Genomic DNA, 26,975 nt, shown 5'->3' with positions numbered 1-26,975 from the left:
AACCCACACTCATGTTCTCCTTTTGGCTTCAATTTTTGAATCAATAACTCAAGAGTAAGATAACTATGACTCAGCCCCTTCCTTTGTGGGGACAAGAGGAAGTTTGACTCCACCGTAGGCTTTTTTTAGGGTTTTTCCTAAATCCTAAAGGTCTATGTTTTTTTTGACTCCCAGAGTCTGCAAGGGGGAATTTTGAAAAATAAAGAAATTGAAAGCTACTATTTCCTGAACTGGCATCCCCACTTAGTTTCTTTTGAAAGGGTGTATGTGTAATAAATTTCTGTTCAAACAAGTCAGCAAAATTCACTGAATAAAGAGATGCTTATCAGGGAAGTAAAACAAATATAACCATTTTAAGTAACGTGATTCAAGTCAGAAAATGACACCTATCTCATTGCAGAGTATTATTTGAGGTTGGACATTTAGAAACAAAAGGGTAGAGAAGTTTGTCTCCTCCTAAATCTAATGAATACATATGCTCATTTTCTTGTACCATGTTTACAGAATCAGCCTTTAATTCCTCTACTAGGTTCCAGTGATGATGTATGGAAACAGATTGTTTTTAAAGAAACTAGAAAATGTCAGCTTAGAGAACAAGGTGCCGATACAATGACTGCATGACTGGGACTGCATCCTTGGAACTGAATTAGTACATACAATGACAGAACAAAAATGAAGAATGATTAGTTTGCAGAAAGGGGGACTAGTAAATTTTAAATGGAATTTAGTCTTTTCATGCCCTTTATACAAAGCTAATGTCTGGATTAATAGTGTTCCTGTGCTGTCAATATTTTAGTATCAATGTCTGTATTATTTCTGTATGATTCACAACTGTTTTTGATCACCTACACAGAGAACAAACCCATCTTCACTGTTTTTTAAAGTGTTTCTTGTTCATCTTCTTTATCTGTAATAGGTTTAACTTTCACAGTGATCTTTGTTTTCTCCTAGCACTATGATAATATTGCCTACAATCCCAGAAATAGCTCTTTAAAAGAAATTTTTGTTAAAAATTCTCTGTTATAAAATTCCATTAACTCGGAGAACCTGTCAGGTGTTATAAACTTATCTCAGTATGTCTAGCCTACAACTGCACAAACCTTTACATGCTGCGGTGATATATTATTAAATAATGTTTTGGTTTTGGTTGTTCAGATGCTGTAATGTCAAATAATAAATCTATGCACTTTTAGTGAACAGATAAATTTTATTTTCTTCTCTTCTATTCATTAATAATTAAAATTGTTCTATTTCATGGGTTAGTATCTGTGGGGGAATATTTGAACTACAGGTATGGTGTCATTGATGGTGTCATTGCAAAAGACCACATTCTCTATTAATTATATCAAATGAAAGATTTTCCCGCATTATATACCAGAGTCTGATGGATTTCTCAGAACTCTTCTGGCTCTTTTTATCCCCTCTAGAAATTTTATTACAACCGTTTCCAGAAAAAAGTGCATCTCTCCAAGATGCCAACAGGAGAGAGGTTAGATGTCTGAATACTGATGGGGGAAAAAAAAATATCAATAAATAAAAAAAAATGTTACTGTACAAATAGGAGAGCTATGAAAGAGATATTTGACAATTCTTTCAGATCTTTTTCATATGCTGTTTCTTTACAGTTTGATTTTTTCTTGTAACTTATTGGAACTGGATATGCCAAACTTTTGTAGAGATCAATTATTGTAAAATTATTTTCTGTTGTTTTCCAGCCTTTTCTTTGCTGATGGTTTTGAAATGTAGTCTTTTTCACTGTTATTTAAGAAAGTGCCTGAGACACTTTTGTACAAAATAGGGACAGAGACTCATCTGTTCCTATGAAACAGTTTGTGCCTCAAAGTATACCAGATGAACTGACGTGGAATCCTATGAAAACTACAGCTATTTCTATAATGTCTGTACTTGTCACAATAATAATTACTTGCACAGTCCAAATCATCTCTCAGGGGATGAACTGCTCCATAAAACCTTGTTTTGCACACACACACACACAGATAAATAGATCTCTCCTGCTTCTCACACAGGCCTTCCTCTCTTGCCTGGGGGCAAAGAATTAAACCAATTCTTTCTAACTATTCTGTGCTGCTTACTACAACTTTGGGTTACAGAAGTACCCAGCTACTCTTAAACTTGCTCACACAAATGCTGATAGCTGCAAAGCTGCGGTCTCCCAGAGCTCTGTTCCCAAATGAAAGGTTAGCTACCAAATTGCTTGTTTTGATACTTGGTATATTTCCCGCTCATAGCCATATTATTGTTGCTGCACACTATTGTTAGCAGCACCCAAGCTTCCTAGTTTAAAAGCTAGCTCAAGTAAAACAAAATAAGCTGCTGTGACAACCAATGGCTGCAGTATTGGCATATCCTTCCTGTATATCCTCTCTGGCCCCGGAATTCATATCCATGCAATATGACTTGTTTCAAATGAGGCGACTCTGGCAACTCCACACACTTAATCCCTTTAATCTTTCTTTATGCCCTAAGACCCCAAACAATTTCTGTAGCTCTTATCTGTCTTTTCTCCAGTTTGACAGTTCTCCTGCAGAATTTGGGTACCTGAATCTCAATATAACATTCCTTGTTTGAATATAAAAATGAAAATAAGTAAGTAAACAAATAAATAAATGCATAGAAGTAAATAATTCTGAAAAAATAGGTTACAAGAGGAATAACTTTAGGTTGGATATTAGGAAGAACTTATTTACCGAAAGAGTTGTTAGGCATTGGAATAGGCTGCCCAGGGAAGTGGTTGAGTCACCATCCCTGGAGGTCTTTAAAAGACACTTAGATGTAGAGTTTTGGGATATGGTTTAGTGGAGGACTTGTTAGCATTAGGTCAGAGGTTGGACTCGGTGACCTTGGAGGTCTTTTCCAACCTAGACTATTCTGTGATTCTGTGATTCTGTGATTCTGTGAACTAGAACAGGGGGAAAACATTTCTGATAGTATTTAGGGAATAAAAAGAGAAAATTAACAGGAAATGTGTCCAAAGAATTATAGATCTGATAAAAAACAGCTAGAAACAATCTCTTTTATGTTGTCATCCAACAGAGGAGTGGTACAAAGGTGAGGCAGTGCTGGTAATAAAATGACAGATGAAGTTCTGTGATAGTAAGATATAGAGTAATGTGTAAGAGAAAAATAATGGCAGGCATATGTACAAAGTGGTTGGTACTGGTAAGTAACAAGTGAAAAGCACCCAGGATGAGACCTTAGGCTTACTGTGGCTGGTTCTTTGAAACATCACTGCTGTGCTCACTGGTGGCCAAAGAGGCAAGGAGAGGTTCAACGTGGCAGAACAGAATATTGGGAAAATAATTAAAAATAACATGGAAAGGTCATTCTGTGGTTTGATGTATGGTGATGGATATTTCAATGCTATATGTGGCTTTCATTATGCGATCACAAAAAATGGTATAAGAATATCAAAAGAGGTATGGGATTATTAGAATTATAGAACAGCTTTTTCATAAGGAAAAAACTAAGTGTATGACAAGAGCTTTCCTTTGTAAATGAGAGTCATTGATGAGAAAGATCTGTAAGACATGAATCGTATGGAAAAAGTGAATAATACACAATTATTCACCACTTCTCACACAACAAGACCAGGTTATGCCCAATGAATCGTGAGATAGATGGTCTGAAACAAACAAACAAACAAACAAACAAACAGATGGAAGAGCTTTAATCATTCCATGCATAATTATTTTTGTGAAACTCATTGCAACTGGATGTGTTGAAGGACACATTTATAAACATATTCATGAAAAATATGACAAATTGGTAGAGGATAAATCCACGAGGAACCATTAAACTAGATATTCCAAAGACACCCTCCAATTCAAAATGTCTTGAAGAAGCTGGCCTTTGGAAACTGGGAGGATATAACTGAGAAACAATTATTTTATATATGCTTGTTTTTATGCATATGCCCATAACTGACATACACAATATCCTTCACTCCTGGGCACTGTCAAGTGGATACTGACCTAGACAGAGCTTGTCGTCTGACCCAATACTGCAATACTTCATGAACCAGACATACAATTCATTCTCCAAACAGAGAATCAAGTACTACAGCATTAAGCAACTGAAACACCAAAATATCTGCACTTCAAATTCCACACCTTATTACCTTATTATACAGACATGGGAAGAATTGCATTTTCTATTCGGGGTTGTCAGAGGGTAAATGGTCTCTTATGATAGATTCCTTAATTATCAGTGTCTTTTTTTTTTTTTTTTTTTTTTTTTTTTTTAAAGTATGTGCTTGTGGGGGAAACACACCGTTCAAGAACTGACAAGAAGTCACTTCTTTAAATGCTTCAGCAGAAGAGGAGACACAGCACTTCCCTTTCCTAGTAGCTATTTAAATAAATGGTTAGAAGAGACATCATGCTTGGGAAATCCCATGTTTAATCCATGTTCTGCATGAGAGGACTGACATATTTACTTTATATTCATGTCTGCGCTATCGATTTGTCTAGGTATTGACTCTCACTTTTTCTCCTGCTAAAAATATTGCAGCAAAAAATTCAGGACTGATGGACCAGAAAACAGAAGGACAAAAGGCCTAACACTATATTAACAATTATATTTACGAGCCTCTCTTGGGTGAGGGATCCTCACCTCTTCTCTAGCCCTGGCCCCAAAGATTACTTGATAATTTTACACTCAAATAATACATTGGATCTAAACAAAACAAAACATAAAACAGATGCTAGAAGAGGAACAATTTTTTTTTTTTTTTTTTTTTTTCTCCTCACAAATCACCTAAACAGTCTACAGTTTCATGCTTATCCTGTCTTTTACTAGAAACTATTCAAAGAAATACAACAACTGGTATTAGCAATAGATAGGTATTTGTAAATATATGGGTATTTGTAAAGTGAGTGTCAGAATCACATAGCATACACTGCAGATGAGCAATAGCTCAAAATTAAATACAGTACTTCTAGCAGGGGACTCAAGACGTATAAAAAGTCATTTGTTTGTCACCAGGAACAATTAAAACACCTATGATACTTTAGAGTGCTGTTAAATTTGTTCTTCAAAGGTTTCAGTGGCAGTGGTATTATGATCTCTTCAGAGTTTAAATATCCTTTTCATTAGAAAGTCTTTCCTAATATGTGGCTTAAATATCCACTGATACTATTTAAATCCCTTGCTTCTCAGCCAGACAATGAGGGTAGCACAAGGCAAGTTTTTTTTTTTTTTTTTTAGCAGAACTGTCATATGTTTTGACCATCGTATCTCCTCTTCTCTATGCAACCTAGATATTTTGCTTTTTCTGATTTGGTATCTTTTTAATCCTGTCATCTTTATACATTTTCCTTAAATCAGTTCTGGACACAGTAGGTAGCTGTAGACTTTTGGCACTGGCTAGAGTAAAAGTACACAATTATTTATATATCTCAGTGCAAAATTTTTCTTTTTATTTACTTATTTTTTTTTTCTACATGGTTTTGCTTATTCATATTCAGCCTGTGGCTCACTGTAACCCCTGGTTCCTCTTACATATAACTATGGCCTAGTGAACGTCCCCCATTTTTTATTTACCCAGCAGATTATTCCCAATGTAGCACCAGGCATTTGACCTAAATAAACAGAATTCTGTTTTTTCCTGATTATTTCTGCAATTTGTTAATAAGTTTTTGAATGCTTGTCTAGTCCCCCTGCAGCTTGCTGCCCCACCCCCAAGGGACCATTGTACATTAGAAAACTACACATTGTAGTTCATCTTCCTAATCAGTAAAGACAATATTCAGTGACTCCAGATTTAAGGCACATCTTTTCAGGACTCTCCTTGCTATATCTCTCCATTTTAGGAAGCTATTCTTTTCATGAAAATGAGACTTGGTTTTGTGGACAGCCTGGAGCTTCACATAGACAATACTCTCCTAAATTGCTTAAGAAAATGTCACTGAAGAAAACTAAAAGAAGGAAGCGGTACTGCACAGAGGCAGTGTGACTGAAGCACAATGCCTAAAATTTTGAATCATCCTTCTAAACGACCAGATTTAAGAAAAGAGAGCACCAATGTGGTTTTGTATACCACAGTTCTACCACAATGAACTGGTATTGAAACATTTGACAGTATGTTGAAAACTATCTTTTAAGGAGGATTTCAATTGGAAGGGACCTATTAAAAGTTCCCACCTTGTCACAACTAATGGCCTTGGAGCTGAAAAAAGTTACTGCCTATGTATTTGCATGTGGTGTGTTAGAAAATTGCTACTACCCATTCTGGTACAGTTTATCAACAGGATGTACTGAACACTAATATAAAAATTAGTAGTCAAGAAGACATGAATGGCCACAATCTAACTACACTGCTTCTGATATGCAGATACAATGGAGTCGATACTCCATTTCTCAGGGACACCTAAGAGATAGTTCACCAAACTAAGTTTTTTGATTGCAAGTCAAGCACTCCAGTAAGGATGTCAGAAGCAAATTTTCCCAATTACTTAATTTATTCATTTATTCCCTTTTTTGCATGCAAAATGATTCTTTAAGGATAGAGGATTCTTTTCCATAAGAATCCAGCTATATTTACTATCCAGGATAAATAAAATTCAATTTGTGTAAAACTCAGTTTGTGTAAAAAAGTGAGTCTTTATATTTCACTATTCACATTCTGCTCAGCAAAATAATAATAATAATAATAATAATAATAATAATAATCTGTATTCCTTTATTTACTTTTCCCCAAAGTTCATATCTGACTATTCAAAGGTGATCCTTAATCTTGGGGGCGTGGAGGGGGCGGGGGAAAGACATGACATGATGACACACAGGCACAGCCATTGTTAAGGATTTTATTCTCATTTTGTACATATGCTGTTGAGATAGAGAAATCTGAATCCACTGATTTTGGATATTTACCACCACAGACTCTGGATATTTGACAAGATACGTTTCAAACTTGATTTTTCAGGGTTTTAAATAAAAATTTTGTCTGTTGGATTATATTCTTTCAACATTATTCACAGAAAGAAAATCCACAAACTGGTTCTGTAGGATATATTTTGGACAGTATACCAAAAATATAAAAAATATTGAAAGGCCGTTAGTCTCAATATTTATATGAATCATTATGAGAACAAGAACCCAAAGTAGTTTGACTCTACTGAATTGTATTTAAAATAATAGAAGAAAAGTTTTCCAAGGTTGGATTGATGCCCCTGGAGAATAAGATGTTGTATCTGTAGGTGATTCTGGAGAATTGCTAATGTCTTCTTCATTGAAATGGTTGTGGACACCAGAAAAGTCAAAACAGAGTAGATAAACACAGACTCCATGAAAGCAATCCTGGAATCTCATGTATCATTACGAATTCTTGACCACAAAGTAGACATTTGTTTATTTGTATCTGTTGAATAAAGAACACCTAGGGCTTTTACTGTAGAAAATCAGTAATGGCTGCACTGGGTCTGGCTGGGATGTTAACTTTCCCTGCAGCAGCCCATACAGTGCTGCACTCTGCACTTGGAGCTAGAATGGCAGTGGTATCACACCGGTGTTGTGTCTGCTGCTGAGAAGTGCTGGCACAGCATCAGGACTCTCTCTAATCCTCCTAGGGGGTGGGCAAAAACGTGCGAAAGAAACATCACCTGGGCAGCTGACCTAAACCAACCAAAGGGACATTCTATACCATATAATGTCACACACAGCAATAAAAGGTGGAAAAAGGAAGAAGAGGGGAGGGGTGGGCTCTCATTGCGAAAACGTCTGTCCTCCTCCCGAACGCTGGCTACGTGTGTTGAGGCACTGCTTCAAGGACGTGGTCAAGCATCACTCATTTGTGGGAAGTAGAGAGTAATTTCTTTCCTCTACACTTCCACATAGCCTTTACTTGTTTTGTTTTGTTATTCCCTTTCCCCCTCCCTCTACCCCTTTCCCTTTTTTCCCTTTAGTTGAATTGTTTAATTAATAATAATATTTCCTTAATAATATTTTTCCCCTTTAATTAAATTATCCTTATCTCAACCTGTGAGTTGTTCTTTCCTCTACTTCTTCCCCTTCTCATCTGGGGAGGGGGAGTGAGAGAGCGGTTGTGGTGTTCAGCTGCCTAGCATGGTAAAACCACCACAATGGCTTTTCTAAGAAAACCAATGGTCTTAAAAACATAGCCTACTTCCTAGCCAACCCCTGTGTTTTGAGTAGAAACTCTTAAATTCTTTGACCTTTTCTTCCCAAAAGGACACAGCAGGTAACCATCCCTCTGTCTTCAAGTTTTCTCAATATGAATTACCACCAACTTTTCTTCCTACCTACAACAAGCATGATTTATGTACATTTCAATACTGTTTGTTTAAACTCAGCTTTACTTTTCCTTTCCAATCTATTCTAGCACCAAAGTCTTTTATGTTTTCTCTAATGCCTGACAGAAATAGGAAAATGTCTGAAAGCAAGGTGTTTTTTAGGCTCCAGTCAGATGAATCATCAGTGATCTACCACAGTGAAGCACTCTGAAGAATGGCTATATTTCTGTCCTTGCAGCTTCCTGTACCACAGCATTCTTCAGTCCCACTTTTGCAGCTTCCTTCCCTGTTCCCTGATATGCATACAACAACAGTTGCCAGGATCCTCTTTCAGCTTAGAGTTGCCAGGATCCTCTTTCCTTCCATTAGCCAAAAGATTTTGGCTCATCTACTCCAACTACATGTTTGACAATGACAATAGTCCTCTAATGGCACCAGTGGAAAAATTGCTTCATTCAGAAAGATGCCAACTTTCAAACATTACTTGGATATTTGAGCTAGACTGGCAGACTGATCTTTATTTGTCAGTAAGGTAGGGGAACAAAATGCTGTTACATGTGCTTTGTGTTCTCTGCTGAATACTAAATCATCCCTGAGTGATATTCACAATCTATACAGCAGTAAGTAGTTTGGTCACAGCTATCCCTGGCACCATCTGTTTGACCACTTGCAAAACTAACAGAAGCTGAAAAAAGGGAAATGACTAGCATGAGTCTGGGAAAAATTACATCTACCTCCAAAATTAAGGCAGCTATTCAAAATCTCATCTGTGTACCGCAGTTACCCTCTGAACCATCATGGGCTGTTTTCCCTTGCCTCTGGCAGATGTCATTGTCTACTTTTCCAAAGCTAAAATGTTTTCAGATAATCTCATTAACACAAAGGTTTCCAGCAAAGATTTTGTGTTAAGGACACCTGGACAACTTTCTCTTTTCAACAGTTTGTCAAGCAGTTTGCAACATGGAGGCTTTCTTTTTCCAGGGAAATATCAAATCGTTTCAGTTTGAGCACTGCCCTTTGAACCTGGGAAAAATGTCTTGCTCACTGTCGGCCTTCTCAGTTTTGTACCATCCTGCCTGTTAAGCTCTTGTTAGAGTTGTCAGGCACAGTCTGTCCAATACTGCAGGAAACAGAAATTGAAGCTCCTGCATCCACCATAGACTGAGTTGTTTTTCTGCTCTGGCAAATGAGGAATAGAGTTTCTGGCCAAGAAATCCTACTTCTCATGTATGATTATCTACTTACTTGTTTTATTTTTCTGCATTGATTTATTGGTGATAATTGTGTGTTTTCATTCAAGCCATTAATAAAACTATAAACAATTGCAGATGAAGAAATGACTGTGGAAGTGCAGAACACTGATACTGATGATTCCCAGTTACATTTGGATAATAAGCTACTAATGTGTTTAATATATGTTATACACTGTTAACACTAATCTCATTAAAAAAAAAAAAAAAATTAAAAAAGACATCTTTAATGTTTTCTTTTCCTAGAAATCATGATGATTTGTATCATAGTTCATAAAAAAATGTTAATGAATTAGATATATATCTATCTCAAGCCTGATAGCACCTAACATCTATAATTGTAAAGGAAAATCCCATTTACCAATTTAAGTACTGGATTTAATTAGCTTCTTTTCATTATTTGGATCTGCTCCAATAGTCCAAGATTTATTAAAAGTTAATGTGAATATTTTGGAAAGCTTTCCAACAATGTTTTAAAGATTCTTTTTTAAAAATTAACATTTTCTACAGGTATTTTTTACAACTATGCCACAGGTATAAAAGCCATGTATTAAATAGTAACAATGAAAGAGAAAAAGAAAAAAATAATCTGTTAATAGCTGGAATATCATTTCTAGTTTGAAAAAAAAAAAAAAAAAAAAAACAAAGTGTTGTTTTTCCCTATTGTTTGTTATTTATTGTGAATATCATTCCTTATTTCAATTTCTTATATTTTTTGTACATTGCTTTCATTTCCCAAATTAGTGACAACAAAATTTAAGACAGAATTCAGATGTGTTGATGGACTGTTGCTTGTGTGAGAGATAATCCAGCCCTTCTTCTGTATTTCTCCATAGGATGCGTGGGTTACAATGAAAACAAGCAGACTTTTTTTCCTGTAGGCTGGTGGGAAATATGTGGTTGATGATCAAAATCCTGGGTATGGGCCTGAAACAGTTCTGAAACAGCCATTACAAAATGGCAAGGAATTATAAAATGGGCAGCTGTCTCCTCTGTTCTTATTGACCCAACAGTACTTCAACTGATCGTAAAGCCATTGGTGTTAAATAGCATCTGTTGCAAAACTGGAAAACATTATAAAGAAACTCAAATTTCAAAGGTTGGCAATAGAAGTATAAAATTAGCTATCCAGGTCTTCAGCTGCCCCTCTAGATTAGTTCAGAAGATGTATGTCTCACTTCCCCAAGATCCCCTATCACATCATTAATACACAGAGGGAATGTGCCAAACTTCCTCCTCACTTGGATGCTCTAGCAGGGTGCAGCTGCCTTGGGCAGAATGCACAGGGCCTCCTTCAGACTTCTGAGGAATAAACACCTTTTGTAAAATCTCCTTGTAATATTTACTCATTATTCTTTCATGTTGCTGTAAACGTTGCTACTATGAAAAAAATGGGAGGAAGGAGAAGCAGAGGAAACAATAAATATTTATCATTAGCGTTGAGCAATAATTTCTAAATTATGTTATCATGAGATGGAGTCTGCAAAATTTTTGTGGGTAGAAATGCTTCAGGGAACATCAGTTAATAGAATCAGTTGTAGATGTGAAGACAAGAACAATCCTTAAGATTGCTTTTGTAAATTAGAATGAGTAACAAATCCCCCCAAGTGCATTGCTGTTCATTAATAATAATGCCCATGCAGCAGACAATTTCTGCTCAAAGGATGAGCCTTCGAAACTTGGTCAGCAAGATTATGTTTAAAGTGATCTCCTAAAGAGAAAGAGTGAAAGCTTCTTTCTTGTGCACTGCCTGAGAAGGATTTGTCACTACTGCTCTCACAAGACCACAGAAATGTAATTATTTCCAGCTTTATCTCAGTCTCAGATTGGGAATAAAAACATGAATTGTGTTCTATGAGCTGTAGAAACAACTATGACGTCTTCTGTGAATTACCATTTCAGCAGAAAAATTTGTCAAGCAAGCACCTTGTCCCGGCTGCAAACAACCCTTGACAAATCCTAGTGTCCGCAAGGAGGGGCTCCATCTGTGGTCTCTGCTGCTTAGACAATTCCCTTCAGAAGGAGCTCAGGCTGAGGGGATGCAGCAGTCTTGATGAGTCACATTGCAGGAGACTGTTGCCTCCAAGGGATGGGGTTGGCAATTTATGTCCTTTACATGCTGAGGGCCTGCCTCCAGAAGCAACTTTTGGCAACCAGTTGCTGAACATCAAAAGCAAGCCTTCAGAGAGCACAAATGCTAACTTGAAAGAGCTTAAGAGAAAAACAAAACAAAACAACAACAACAACAAAATCTCTCCAAGACCCTCTTCAGATTCAATTTCCAGAAATGACTGTACTAAGGACTGGGTACTAAGTGGATCAGTGCAGTTTTTCCAACAGCTATTGACTGGTGCTATAGATCTATAGTTTCTATGTGTATGTGGATTTTCTTCTAGGAAAATACTTGGAAATATCTCAGAGCACTGTGTGTACAAAACACGGTACTTTAAACAGGTAATAAAACTCCTATTTTTTTCTAAGCACCTTGATGCATCATTCAAGCACTTTCTTTTAAAAGTAATTGCACATATTTAAAACATTATGAAACAAATACAATCGATACATAAGTTTGAAACTGCATAAATAATTGCAATGAAAATAAAATTGTTTGTAACCTACCTTGGAACTGCGTAAACTTGATGGTTCCCATCCTCTCTCCATTTCTGAAAACAACTTGACCCTAAATAAAATAAATAAATAACTTTTAAAAGTTCTATGAATCTCTCATAATATAATTTCATTAGAACTGCAGTTATTTTCCATTCACTATTAAAATACCCAAGTAAGGTTTAAATACTGAAGATAGTAGATTCAGCCAAGATTGAAATAACTCAGTTAACATCTCCTTAAAGATTTCTTCCACATACTTTCAATGGCCTTAGAAAGTTGATCAGTGTCACCACCCACAGTTCGAGAGTGAAAATGGAGGTACAATAAAGCCATCAACTTGCTGAATCCCAGATAGCTGTTTTTATCTAGGTTACGAAAGTTATTAAAAGTCATTCAAGAAGCTTTTGTGTTGTGTTTATATACTATATCAGCTTGTATTTCCAAGCGTTGTTCTTAAATGTGATCCCTGTAAGACAGTGCTACCCATTGTTATACTACATGTTGTTACACTTCAAAAAAAGGTCACCTCATCACCTATCCCTGAGGCTGAATCTCCTCACATATCCCTAGCAAATTACCCATCTTTCATCCCATCTTTCTGAGTTAAATTAAGAATATAGTTTTTTAATTTTCTCCTTACTTCAGCTATTTTATGATGGAGTGTGAAAGAACAGGTTTTCATTCATTTATGCTAAGTAGTATTTTTAATATTTTGAACTTACAGTGGAATGCTGAATGCTGTAAATATAGATCGCTGTTTTACTCCACCCCCAGTTTGGATAATTATTATCATCCATCTCCATTAATCTTTGTTTTAGCAGATATTAGGGTAAGAGAAACCAAAAAAGCATGTAAGGCTACATACATTTCTTCATGTATAAATCCCATTATGAATAACCTTTCTGGTTGCAAAACACAGTCATATTCAATTTACAGAACAATGTAAGAAAAAAAAAAAAAAGGAAAACAAAACAAAAAAACTTAACTTGTACACTTGCCATAAAATATAATCTTATATAAATGGATTATAATATTGTACTGATATGCTGTCAATTGGAATTTTAAAAGCAGAAAGAGACTGACTCACTGAAATCAGCTGCAACTATACCAAGGGTGTGTAGTGCTCTTGGGTCTACAAAACACTCACCCCATGTTTCCTGCAAAGCTACTGAATACCATTCCCCTTTGGTAAGAAAGAAGACACATTTCAACAAGTGTAAGCTACCATGTGATATGGAGTAGAAACCAAAAAGCCCAATTTCTGACAAAAAGAGAGCACAAGAAATGAACAATGGTAATAACACACATTCTCTCGACAGCTACAGAAGAGCACAGGAACTGCTCCTGTTGAAGTCCAGGTGGAAATAAATCTAATTCAGTGGCTACAACATAAAACATTAGCAGGCAGATATATGTGTGCACCTTAGCAACTTTCATCTAGATCTCCCTTAGTTTGGAGAAGTAGTATTTAATATCCCTTAATTTGTTTGAACATAATCATAAAACAATTGCCTACTTCATTTAAATAAAAAATTGTAGAAAACATTAAAGAAAAGACTTGTAAAAGGTACTGTGCAAGTATCACTTATTGCAGATATATAGCATCACAAGGTCAATGCACTCTTAAATTCTTGCTAAATTCTCGGTTCTGTGGCCTGTGACAAAGAATTCTATAGTTAATTTTTTCATAGTGTGGATAAATTACTTTTTGATTTGCTTTTAAATTTCTTGCCTTTTACTTTAACTCTGTCTCCTCTTATTCTTTCATTACAAGATAATAGTATTGCAAGTTGTAGCTTAGTGGAGTGCTGGAGATAAGCATCCAGCAAGAATCATTGCTATCATCTATGATGACAGTCATCTATGACTGCCATCTATTATTGATAATATAATATACCAACTCATGAATTTTTCTGGATTCCCAGTGCAATAGTTTTTCAGTATTATCATTGCCTCTTGTAATACCACAGTACATTTTCATCATTCAATAGGACAGACATAAACCATATGCACTTACTGACTAGAGATAAATATATACAAACTCATTGACATGTTATGAAACTATCAATTGAACATAGATGATATCTGAATGTTCTGAATAAATATATAAAAAAAATGATAAAATACATATGAGGAAAAATATTATGGATGATGATGAGGAAAGAATTATAGAATAACTCATGTGAAAGTGTCCTTGTTATCTACAAAATCATTCAATCACTATATTTTACCTTCAGAAAAGCTTACTGAATAATGTTAAAAAATAAAATGGGTTATTAAAAGGAATAAATAATTTCTAAATACAATTTGATTAGTCCTGACATTGTCTTGGGTATTGTTGACAAACTACAGCCATTATTTTATAAAACACAAGATTTGGGGTAAAAAGGCTAAACAAACATACAATTTTGTTTTTAATATTCTATTTTGTAAACGGATATTGCAATTAAGATTTCCAGTATGGCTATTAACCAGTCAGTTTTTCAGAAATCTGTTTTGTAGAAACAATGGACTTATGGATAGAAACAATGGATTTATGGCATGAAAAGTGAGAAGTGAGTTAAAATCTGATGGTGTTCTATGGCCTGCATCAAGTCATTTGTTTGCTATCAATATATCATACCATAAGATTTAGCTAGAGAGTTATTTTCTTTATAGTTGAGATCCATAAATTATTATTATTATTTTTTCTTTATTTAAATAGTGTCCAGCACATGTGCGAGAACAGACTGCAGTTTATGGTGTGACCCACGGTAAGGACAAGATCTGATGAAATTCATGTCGATATAAAAACAGGCAAAATCCTCATTGTGTTTTGGTGACAATAGGCATAGTTAGATACTGATTAGCAAAGGGAACAGTGATTATACAGATGATAAGTACTTTTCGAAAGAAAAGTAATAAAAGTAATGTCAATACTGACTTCAGAACATGATTCTCGGATTCAAACAATATTTCCCAGTCATGTAATTAATTATTTCACTTCAAGAAATGCAAAATATGGTCTCTTCCCTTAACAAACATTTCGATCAACTAAGAAGTGAATTATGTTCACTTAGATCAAACCACATATTTTATTATACATTAAAGTAGTTAATCAGAAAGAGCTTTCTTCTTCATTAAATACATATCATACCAATGGATACCAATAGAAATCACACAGAAATCATAGCACCTGTCTCATTTTCTTCAATCTACAGACCTTTTTTTTTTTATTTATTACTTTTAAAGTCATTTTCTTCACCAGTTACAAAAGTGATGCTATAGTAAATACCAATTCTACAACAGATCTGCCCAACTCTCTGTTGTGGACAAGCACTTTGCATTGGCAATTATCCTTGAAAAGTTGGTGGGAATTAAATAGTAAGTGTGTGGCTTGGAGTCTGATACACAGAAATGTGAACAGAAGGTGGAAGAGAAGCTGAATAAGCTCAGTCTGGCACAGAGTTCTTGAAATATATTTCATTATTGCTAAAAGCTGTGGAAGTTCATGTTGTGGGTTTTTTTGTTTGTTTTGCTTTTTTTGTTTTGTTTTGATTTAGTGGTATCTCAAAGTCCAGCTGCTTTCCTTGTAACTGACGCTTCAATGTTAGTCTCACAACAGCCACATACAAGAATATGACCTCTCTGTTTCTTCTGCACACTGCCTTCTTCTATGTGCTCCATTTTTATAAGCCTAGCATTGTTTTTTGTCCTGCTTGCAGATACTTGGTTATACAGCATAGCTGCATTTCATCTCATTACTAAAAAGAAAGTTTCCCCTTGGAAATGTACAATCTCCCTGGATGTAGTCTTCGTCTTCTTTTCTTGAATGTATGTTATTTTAAGCCATCAGTCCTTTATATGTGGTGAGAATAAGAAGTTCACAACAATCATCCATTCATACTCATAAAATATTAGCCAACATTAGTTTTAATTTAGACACATGGGACTTCCCCTGTCATTATAGCATTGTTAGTCATTTGTCTACTGTGGAAGCAGCTGTTTCATATATTTTAATTTTTTCTTAGTTGATATTAAGTAGTTATCTTTCCTCTATTATGAACATATTAAGTTCTTTTCTAGCTATGGAGCACTAGTATTTATTAGAATTTTCTTTGCGTTATCACTGACAGTTTTATTATTCTGCTCTGGATATAGGCTCATGCCAATATTAAAATTATTTCATTTCTCATACACTGAAATCCACAGCCAACACATTTTTTCATTCATATCTTTCACTTCCTTCATCACTCTATAAAACGCAAGTTCAGAGCATTTCTAACTGCTCTGTCAGTCAGGGACAGGTCTACACTTCAACTATGACTTCATTTACTTTATTTCTGCAAAGTGTCTCAAAGTGTCTCAAGTATGTTAATCAGAGAAATAGCATCTATTTCAAGATTTTCCACACCACGTCTACAAAAAAAGTCTGCTTTAGTTCATACATTTTCCAATTTGCCAGTACTTTTCAAAGGTTCCTTCTCATTTCTACTCCACTGGCCAGCAATCTGGGCTACCGTGCCCTACAGGCAGGTCATCTCCCCATATAGCAGTGCTTATCCCTGGAGAGTTTCCCTGAAATGCCCATAGCTTACATAGTCACACCAGTTCCAAAAATGACTGTCAGTAGTTTTTCCAAAAATAAGCTAACTCAGTCACTTTGGGGGTTCTTCAGTGAGATAACATAAACCGCTCCGGTCGCCCCTGGAGACGGGCTGCGGGCGGAGGATGGCGGCAGGGAGCGGGGCCGGAAGGACAGACGGACGGCAGGACCGACGGATGGCTCGCTGCACAAATAAAATCCAAGCAAGGCGGATGGGCGTCAGGGCTGCCTATGTAGACTAAAGAATTCGCTCAAAGTCACACAACCTGTGGCCGGGCTGCATCTCGTGACTCCCCGTCTGGAGCTTTGACCGCGGACCGTTCCCGCTTTACATGCGAGCGCCTCCGGATCTCTGAAAATGTCTGGCAAAACAGCTAGCACCACCAACAACACAGCTCAGGCCCAAAGGACTGTCCAGCAGCTGAGAGTAGAAGCCTCAAAGAACGGATAAAGGTGTCAAAGGCGTCAGCAGACCTCATGCTCTATTGTGAAGAACATGCCAAGAAAGATCTGTTGCTAATGGGCATACCTGCCTCTGAGAACCCCTTCAAGGATAAGAAGACGTGTTTTGCTATAGGAGCGCTCATGCCACTGCCGCTCTGCGACGCGGGGCAAGATGTATAGACAAATAACCTGTAAGGTACCCGCTAGTAACTCTTCTTTTCCCACGTGTATCAATGATTCCTTAAGCCTTCTAAAGCATTTCCTCTCTTCCTGGTCTTCGTTAGGAAGCAGGTTTCAAGCCGAATTAACTGCCCTCTGGGCCGAGGGAGCGGGGTCCTCGCCGTCGGCCAGCGGGCACGGGGCCGGCCGCGCTGTCAGAGCTGCCCCGGTGCCTGGGGAGCCGCTCAGCTCTGGCCCCGCTCCCGAGTTCCGCAAACACCACCAAAGTTGCCTGGCTTTGCCGACAGAACAGGGACAGGTCGGGAATCCCAATTAACCACCGTTTATTTCAGTTTTTTAACTCGCGGGCATGCACAGAGCAGGGAGCGACACCTGCCTGGGTAATGCAGAGCCGTGCGCGCGTGCACGGACACACGGCCAAGTGCATTATTTTGGCGGCTAGCAAATGTGACGCCCATCTACAAGAAGGGCCGGAGGACTGACCCGGGAAACTACAGGCCTGTCAGTTTGACCTCAGTGCCAGGGAAGCTCATGGAGCAGATTATCTCGAGAGTTATCACACAGCACTTGCAGGGCAAGCAGGCAATCAGGCCCAGTCAGCATGGGTTTATGAAGGGCAGGTCCTGCTTGATGAACCTGATCTCCTTCTGTGACAAAGTGACGTGCTGGGTGGATGAGGGAAAGGCTGTGGATGTGGTCTACCTTGACTTCAGCAAGGCTTTTGACACCGTTTCCCACAGCATTCTCCTCAAGAAACTGGCTGCTCTTGGCTTGGACTGGCGCACGCTTCGTTGGGTTAGAAACTGGCTGGATAGCCGGGCCCAAAGAGTCGTGGTAAATGGAGTCAAATCCAGGTGGAGGCTGGTCACTAGTGGCGTTCCCCAGGGCTCGGTGCTGGGGCCGGTCCTCTTCAATATCTTCATTGATGATCTGGATGAGGGCATTGAGTGCACCCTCAGTAAGTTTGCAGATGACACCAAGTTAGGTACGTGTGTCGATCTGCTCGAGGGTAGGAAGGCTCTGCAGGAGGATCTGGAGAGGCTGGACTGATGGGCTGAGGTCAACTGTATGAAGTTTAACAAGGCCAAGTGCCGGGTCCTGCACCTGGGGCGCAATAACCCCAAACAGAGCTACAGGCTGGGAGGTGAGTGGTTGGAGAGCTGCCAGGCAGAGAAGGACCTGGGAGTGATGGTTGATAGTTGGCTGAATATGAGCCAGCAGTGTGCTCAGGTGGCCAAGAAGGCCAACAGCATCCTGGCCTGTATAAGAAACAGTGTGGCCAGCAGGTCTAGGGAGGTGATCGTCCCCCTGTACTCGGCTCTGGTGAGGCCGCACCTCGAGTACTGTGTTCAGTTTTGGGCCCCTCACTACAAGAAGGACATGGAGGTGCTCGAGCGAGTCCAGAGAAGGGCTACGAAGCTGGTGAGGGGCCTGGAGAACAAGTCTTACGAGGAGCGGCTGAGGGAACTGAGCTTGTTCAGCCTGGAGAAAAGGAGGCTCAGGGGTGACCTTATCGCTCTCTACAGGTACCTCAAGGGAGGCTGTAGCGAGGTGGGGGTTGGTCTATTCTCCCACGTGCCTGGTGACAGGACGAGAGGGAATGGGCTTAAGTTGCGCCAGGGGAGTTTTAGGTTGGATCTTAGGAAGAACTTCTTTACCGAAAGGGTTGTTAGACACTGGAACGGGCTGCCCAGGGAAGTGGTGGAGTCACCATCCCTGGAGGTCTTTAAAAGACGTTTAGATGTAGAGCTTAGGGATATGGTTTAGTGGGGACTGTTAGTGTTAGGTCAGAGGTTGGACTTGATGATCTTGAGGTCTCTTCCAACCTAGAAAATTCTGTGATTCTGTGATTTAAATAAAGTGCTGCAGAAATAAATATCTCACATAAATATATGTGAGATAACATAAACCATTTAAATAAAGTGCTGCAGAAATACCTGAAAAAGAGTGGGATCATTAAGGCCGCTGAAGTTGTGTTTTCTATTTATAGAACAATGTATTATTGTGAAAGAATATCAAGTATTGGCAGACCTGTAATTAAGCTGTCCCTTTAAGCTTCATAATATCTGCTGAAATGAAGGTTTTCTTCTGATCCTTCAGTGTTCAGTCCAATAAGCAAAGGAGACAAGGAGGGTGAAGTATCAGAGGACAGCAAACCTGAGAGCCAGCCAACACCCAAAGGGCAGGTACTGCCCTGCCACGTGGCTCCCAGCTGCACAGTCCTACACATTCCTGCTGGCAGCTCACCACTCATCGGGCCCCTGAGTGGGTTACTGCAGCCTGTTAAACCAGCAAGATGTATTCAGCTATTTTGGGTTTGGTTTGGTGTGTGTGGGGATATTGTTTCTGAATTACTTTTACAGTGCCAGACCCCAAACCAGCACAAAGGAGCAGCTAGGAGGAAGAAGCATGGCACCCTTTGTTAGTCCCAGAAGCCTTTTGGTGTTATCAGGCAATCTGAGCAGCCTGCTACATGTCATACACACTGACATAGATTTACTCATGCAGGACTCTTTATCTATAGCCATGCCTTCCTGGCCATGCACAGAGCAAGCTGGATCTTGGCCCCAAAATGTCTAGATGATGAAGAGCTACACACTGTGAACCATAACCTCTTCCACCCTCCAAATGTAACCTTCAAGACAACAGTAATCCAACAAGTTTTCATCAGTGCAAGTCTAATCTCACTTCTGAAACAAATAGTGAACTTTCAGTGGAGGGCAGCCTGCACAGAACTCTTCTGGTTTTGACCTAGTTATGCCACTCAATTAGCTGGAGACAAAGGGGTCCTTGAGCATAGGTGGAGAGACGATATGAGACAGGCAGCAATAACATTGTCACCCTCCTAAGGACAAAGAGGTAGTCATCACAGGAACAGGGAGAGGTGAACAAATACAGGAAGTGAGGAAAATTATAATGGTTTGTAAAACCAACGGTGTTCCTGAATCCTGAGAATTTTATATCTGTGAATAAAACGTTTTAAGAACATGTGATTAAAGCTGATCCAGTTACTTCAGTTTTTCAAGCCTGAAGACTATTTTCAGAAAAGATGTTTCTGTCGAAATTTTCAAAATGGAACATTTAAATTTGAAATGTTTCATGATGCAACAGGATTTTTTTTTTCCCTTTCTCTCATATGACATTTTCTAAGAGAACTGGGTAACTGAACACTGGTGTCTGGAGAGCAGCAGAAGCAGAGAAGCTTAAAGAACAGGTGTGAAGAATCTGGTCTTGGCTAACATTTTCTAAATGAAGCATTACTATTATTCCCAACTAAACATGTACTTGTGTTCTAGCTATGACAGCATGCATAAAGAAAAAAAAAAAAAAAAGGAAAAAAAAAAAAAAAAAAAAAGGAAAAAGGAAAAAAAAAAAAAAACACACTTATCTGAGTATTAAATATTTGCCTGCTCCACAGGAATAATGCTTGAAAAAAAAATAAAAATTAAAAAAAAAAAAAAAGCACTTTGTAAATGAGTAAGTTTCCCAAACATGACTACATGGGTTTTGGAGAAAGAAGGTGGGAAGGAAAGATTAATTGACAGAATAGATGAAATGCACAGATGTTGCTACAGAGGTAGAGTGCCCAGAAAACAAACAAACAAACAAACAACAACAACAACAAACAGGTAATTATGATGGTGATGGAAAAGGGAAATGGAGAACTGGTGATCATCATATATAATAATATAACCAGGAGATGCTCATCAAAATTATAAGGACATTGGTCTAAAACGGAGAAAATCCAGAAAATCCATAACATTTTTCATTTTATTTCTTTGCAGCAAGTAGCAAACTTATGAAACTTGCATTGAGTGTGGATTGCATGTTTGTTTTGTTTAGAAACAGGGGTCTGGGAGGTGGACCACTCTACTGACCTCATGGGACATTTCATATGTTCCTATGTAGCTTCTTCTGTGATCTCTTTGTAGACAGAAGAGTAAATGGGAAAACAGCTTTATCTCAAAGTTCAGGAAACAATCATGACCTTTTAAATAGGTTACAGAAACTGCTTCAACATGAGTGACATACAGGATAAGCAGTTGTGCAGGTTTGCATTAGAGGCCATTTGGAAATATTTGGAAATGAAGAATACAGGAGAGAGACATACAAAACTGTCACTTTTTTTTTTTTTTTTTTTTTTTTTTTTTTTTTTCCCCACAGAGACAACCTGTTTTGGAAAAAAATATCCAGAAATTTTCATTTTTAAATATGGGCTTGGTGCCATATATTTGACAAGGGAACATCTCTGCTAACAACAGTTTGTATAAGTAAACTGCAGCACTGGACATTTGTGTTCTGTGCTTTGGCATACACCTCCCTTAACAGACTGTAAGCCTATAGAATAAACGGCAGTCTCTAGAAACTGAAGTTATATACATATATATAGATTCACACATATATATATTCAGTAGGACCTATTTTTCATCTGTGATAATATGAGAGAATGGCATAATGCAGTGAGAGAGAATACATAGTTCTTTTAGTATAAACCATCTTGAATTACATATCCTTCCTAAAAAACAAGATTCCTCAAAAAATACTACATTTTACATCCCCTAATATCTCTCCAAATAATGACAGGAATGACAGAGAACCCAGCTTCCACAGCCGGGGTAGAAGAAATGGTAACTGAGGACCAGCACCTTAAGTCTCAAACTTAAGGTTTGAAACCCTTCCTTTATAGAAGATTTTTTTTTTTTTTTTTTTCCTAACTCCAGATTTTATGTCCTTTTTCAATTTTCTTATTCATTTCCTGAGGAAGGCTATCTATAACTGAAACACAGGATATCTTTTGAGAGGATGCTCTTGCTGTGTACAGGAGTGCCTCTATTTCTACCTAATATTTTGCTACCTGAACTTTACCACATTTGGGGCAGGCATGCATCTCCATTTCCAGGGAAGTGCAGGAATCAGACAAGGAATGGACAGAATTTGATGGAGTTTCTTCTCAGCTCAGGGGAGAAGATGATGTCCTCAGTCCTCAGTTGTCCTTGCATAAAAGTGTGCTGCAGCCAGCACATTGTCATGAGATAAACCCAGACTAAGCTGTTCCATTAGATTAGCATTTAGATGTATACATACAATTTTACACTGCTATGCTGAAGTGAGACAGCATAACCATAGCTTTTTTGTTTAGCACAGCAAGCTGAAGTAGTGAACATCAGAGCACTCTGTTTTACACACAGAGGCAAATCTAAGGAAATGTTTTTTCCTGTCAAGACAGTAGCAATTCTTAAGCAGGTGAAGATACAGAAAAAAAGAACATATTAACCAGAAAATCATGCAGAAAATCAAAGAGTATTGCACTTGCTGGCCAGTGCAGATGAAGAAAGAATAAATCTAGTACCTTTATGCTTTGTCACTCATACTAGAATGTGCTTGTACGCATTCAGCTAGGTTTATGATTAGCAGAAGGCAAAATATGATCATAATTAGTTGTCCTAGGTTTAAAAGCATGACAAGAAAGAAATTAAAATAAATATCTGACAAACTTTTTTTTGCAAGTTTTTCTGAATAGTATGGGAAAAATTAACAGAGAATGAAGTTGTTTGCAACAAATACTTCCATGTCTGGTGGTATAACTGACTACTAACATTTAGCCAGTTTCCTGATCTGTGGATGGCTTGAGAAGCACAAGCCAAATAATGCCTTCACTCTTGATGCAGCCTCTTTGAGATATGTGTACAAACATTGGATGTAAACAACCTGTCTTTCAGGGTGGTTAGAGAAGAGGAGGAAGAAATAGTCTGTAGCACTGGGACTAGAAATTCAAACCCTTTTCAGTGTGTATTAAAAAAAGTAAATTTGAACTTCAGAGGTGATGTTGAGAATTGTTCTTTTGAGGTTGAGTCCCTGATGATTTCAGTTTCTTGCTCTGTGTGTCTGTAGAAACAGCATAACAGCATATTATATTCCACCACAAATGTTTTTTTTTTATTATTATTATTATTTTGTTTTGTTTTGTTTTGTTTTGTTTGTTAACTGTTTTTGTAAGAATGAATCAGAAGAGATGGCATAAAGCCTTTTAAGGACACAGTAATAAGCAGCAGTATTATCTGTTCAACAGTGCAATTTCAGATGATGTTCAGAAGTAATTTCTTTCAGTCTCTTCAAACTCCATTAATTCCAGTGGAGAGAACAGCTCAGGTTGCATTTTATTTGTTCCGATGATGACCCAAAAGATGGTAGGAGCCACTACCCACCCTCTGCATACTTCTTCCTGCCCAGTCTCTGTCACATCTGCTGCATTCAGTACATTGCTTTGTTTACTACACTTTTTCCACTAAGAAGCCAGCCTATGTTATTAGGAAGGTCTTTGCATCCAAAGCAGAGCACGCTGATATTATTCACGTGCATGTGATCTCACCACAGATATCTTTTGACTATTATTGTTCTAAGTGACCATACTTTTATTCAAAATTGCCTTAATGAGTAAGAAAAAGGAAAAAAAAAAAAAAAAAAAAAAAAGCATGCAGACCAGCCAGTTTTACAAATTAGCATTTCAAGTATGAATACCTGTTAGCCTTGACTGATTCTTACTACTGGCTATAGAAAAGACTATGATAGGAGACTCATTTTCAGTCTTCTATGGCTACTCTACATCTGAAAATTCCCCTGCAGGCAGAAATGTGAGCTGACACCTATCGGGAAAGACATTTGTAAACAGCTAAAAAGCTGTTGTTTTAGTGCATCCATGTCTAGAACACAAACACTGAGCTTCCCTCCTTACCCAACACTAGCTCTCAAACAGGAACTCAAATATTTCTATTTAAAATTCTTGAAATGTCTCTAGTGACTGAACTATTTTAAACCTTTCTATAGCAAATCAATTAAGGCAATTCAAAGCATAGGAGCTATCCAGGTCATTAACTTTCTAATGTATAGTTCACAGTGACAGTCACTGAAAGGCTGATTTCCCATTTCATAATGGAACAAAGATATCTCATCTAAACTTACAGCAAGTTTCTAACAGCTGTTTATTTTAACCCAGTTGTAGTTTTAGCTTTGCTTGTCAACTGGCAGAATTATTATGGCAATTAAGATAGCTTTTTCTATAAAGCTAAAGAACCTAGACTAAACTATTTCTAATCTTAGGGCCTTTAGACTCACCTTTCTTTAAAATTTCAGATTTTGTTTATATTGTTTTCCATATCTACAAGCACTCTTGAAGACAGCTATGCTTGATGATAATGAAGTAGATGCTTCATCGTCTTCTACTTCCTTAGTGATACATCCCTTCAGGTAATGCTTTCATGAGCATCAAATTCTGACCAAAAGCTGCAGAGAATAGTATTAGTGGCACTGGGCAGGGAGATTTGAACAGACTTGCCAGTGGCAGGAATGAGGTCTAGTCAACAGACTTTTTTATAAAATCAAATTAAGCCCTTTTTGTTGTCCATTTTAATCCTTCAGGGTGTTCTAACCTGTGCCAACAGCCTGCAGAGTATCAATGAGATATAACTGGAATATTTTTGAAACTTTAAAGATTCCCAATTTATATCCCTGCAGCAGTTTTAGTGAGAAAAGACATCCTTTTCCATGTTCTTCAGAAAACAGTCAGATTCAGAGACCCTGGAAGATCCTCAGTTCAGCCTCTGAGTTGTGAGAGATCAGCATCACATCATTAGATCTTACACATTGTAAGAGCTTTCCAGCTGTCATATATCAGAGCTCTCAAAGTTGTAGCTCTCTTCAGATGCCTTAGAGTGATGTTTAGAGTAATGGGAGTATTTTGGGTTCACTTTTCCCACATTTTCTACTGTGAAGGCTTACTGATATTTAAACATCTTTCTACTGTGATGGATTTATTATTTTTTTTAAGACTTTATTAATTCAAATACATCCTCTGCCTAAAATTAATCTTAAATCAAGGTTACACCAAAAAATGAAACATATATCAAATGCACACTCATTTAAAAGAAAAAGTGTTTTTGTTTGTTTTATTTTTTTTTTTTTTTTTAAAGATATTTGTAAACCCTTCATGATTCCTGTAGACATGACGATGGGGATAAAAACAGGGCAACATATTATATTTCATTGTCAACCCTTAAGTAAAACTAGATAATTTGCTGAAATGAGGAAAAATTCCAGTTATTGGTAAATTGAGTCCACTTTTCACATTTTTTCTAACTCAATGTCTTATGTCCAATTAATCACATAGAATAGCTAAGGGCTGGACATCTCTTTCTTTCTTTCTTTCTTTTTTTTTTTTTTTTTTTTTCCCTCCAATGTTGCAGCCAAGATGGTATCTTTACAGATTTTAAAGTACTGCTCTCAATTCTAGCTTCAAGAGGAGCACACGCAAAAGGAGAATCAGTAAATTTGTACCAGAATAGAGTTACTACCCATCCATACATTTGCAGGGGGCTGTTTTCATGTCTAAGCCCTTGGAATTATAAAACTCCATGTGGTGAGCTTTTAACTTCCATTATTCCCATCAGGAGACCGTGTATGAACCTTGTTATTTCAAGTTTTCCTCCATATGCTTTTTTTCTTTTTTAAAAGTCTTACAGAACAATTTGAAATAAACAGCTCTTTCCCCTATGTTTGTCAGCTGATATTTACATAGAGTACAAGTAGTTCTCCTCTTGGCATACCAGGTATTCTCTGAGCCATCACAGGCTAAGTTAAAAACAGCTGAGTTACCTTTACAGGGAAAAAAAAAAAAAAAAAAAAAAAAAAAAAAAAAAAAAAAAAAAAAAATTATATAGGAGGTATACCTACCCTGTCCAAAATACCTCTCTTGAACACTATGTTCCAGAACAGCAGCAGAATTTGAATGTCAGCATCCTGATGGTGAGACTGGGGAAGAACCCTTCAAACTACTGCTGCCTGAATCTTGGACAACTACATTATGTTTAAATGGTTCTGGTGTGTCTAAAGCAGCCAGCTGCCTCAGTGTATACCCTTGCATTTTTCACTCCTGAATCTCCTCCAGTCTCTCTTACCATAATCCTCATGGTCCTTCAGTTCTGCCCATGTGATATTTTAATTGTCCTCTATTTTAAGAGTGCCTTTCAACTCCATGTTATCAACAAGTTGCATCAATAACTCCTCCTTTTATTGCTAGGCATAAATTAAAATATCTGGTAACATGAGTTCGAGAGCTGATGTTGGCATTTTGGGGAAACTCTGCTAGGAAAGTTCCTAGCCCTTTCAGTCCAGCCTGGAACCACCTCTACCAAAACAGCTATATTCCAGCTGCCTTTATCAGTCATTTTTTCTTGTGGCAGTACATCAAACAAGTACATTAAACCCAGACAGATTCCCTTTGCTCCATTTCCCATGCAGTCAGAGAGGTCAGCAGCTCATGAGGCAGAGCTGACAAATGTATTGGGCATAGTCCAAAGAACGGACAACATGAACTTAAAGTCCTGGCTTTGGTTTGGTACATTCTACTAACATGTAGTGTAAATGATGTCCGCATGTTGGCATTACAAATTAAGTTGTGCAGTGCAAGTTTGTGTCTTGTCACCTGTTCATCAAGTGATGAAAGCTGACCTCTGGCAATTTGGCATATAACACACTTCTGTTATTTAATAATTAAGAGACTGTTTGATACTGGCTATGCCCCTTGCTTTTACTTAGTGGCATAAAAAAAAAAAAAAAAAAAAAAAAGAAAAATGAATACAT

General features: G+C 37.5%; 2 protein-coding genes across 2 annotated transcripts in view; one reads left to right on the top strand and one right to left on the bottom strand.

Moving 5' to 3' along the window:
* Positions 1-26,975, bottom strand: part of GABBR2 (gamma-aminobutyric acid type B receptor subunit 2) — a 483,887-nt gene that overhangs the window by 191,710 nt on the left and 265,202 nt on the right. Inside the window, exon 8 of the mRNA XM_035318083.1 lies at positions 12,140-12,200. Within this exon, the coding sequence (XP_035173974.1) occupies positions 12,140-12,200 (61 nt within the window). The remainder of the gene's footprint in view (positions 1-12,139; positions 12,201-26,975) is intronic.
* On the top strand, positions 16,825-17,458 carry LOC118162117 (guanine nucleotide-binding protein G(I)/G(S)/G(O) subunit gamma-12-like). The gene is given in 2 exon segments (XM_035318084.1): positions 16,825-17,152; positions 17,155-17,458. Coding segments are annotated over 2 exon segments (264 nt in total). The 5' UTR covers positions 16,825-17,073; the 3' UTR covers positions 17,340-17,458.

Source organism: Oxyura jamaicensis, chromosome 2 (genome assembly GCF_011077185.1).
Source record: "Oxyura jamaicensis isolate SHBP4307 breed ruddy duck chromosome 2, BPBGC_Ojam_1.0, whole genome shotgun sequence".
Classification (NCBI taxonomy): Eukaryota; Metazoa; Chordata; class Aves; order Anseriformes; family Anatidae; genus Oxyura; species Oxyura jamaicensis.
This window is presented reverse-complemented; position numbering and strand designations above follow the sequence as displayed.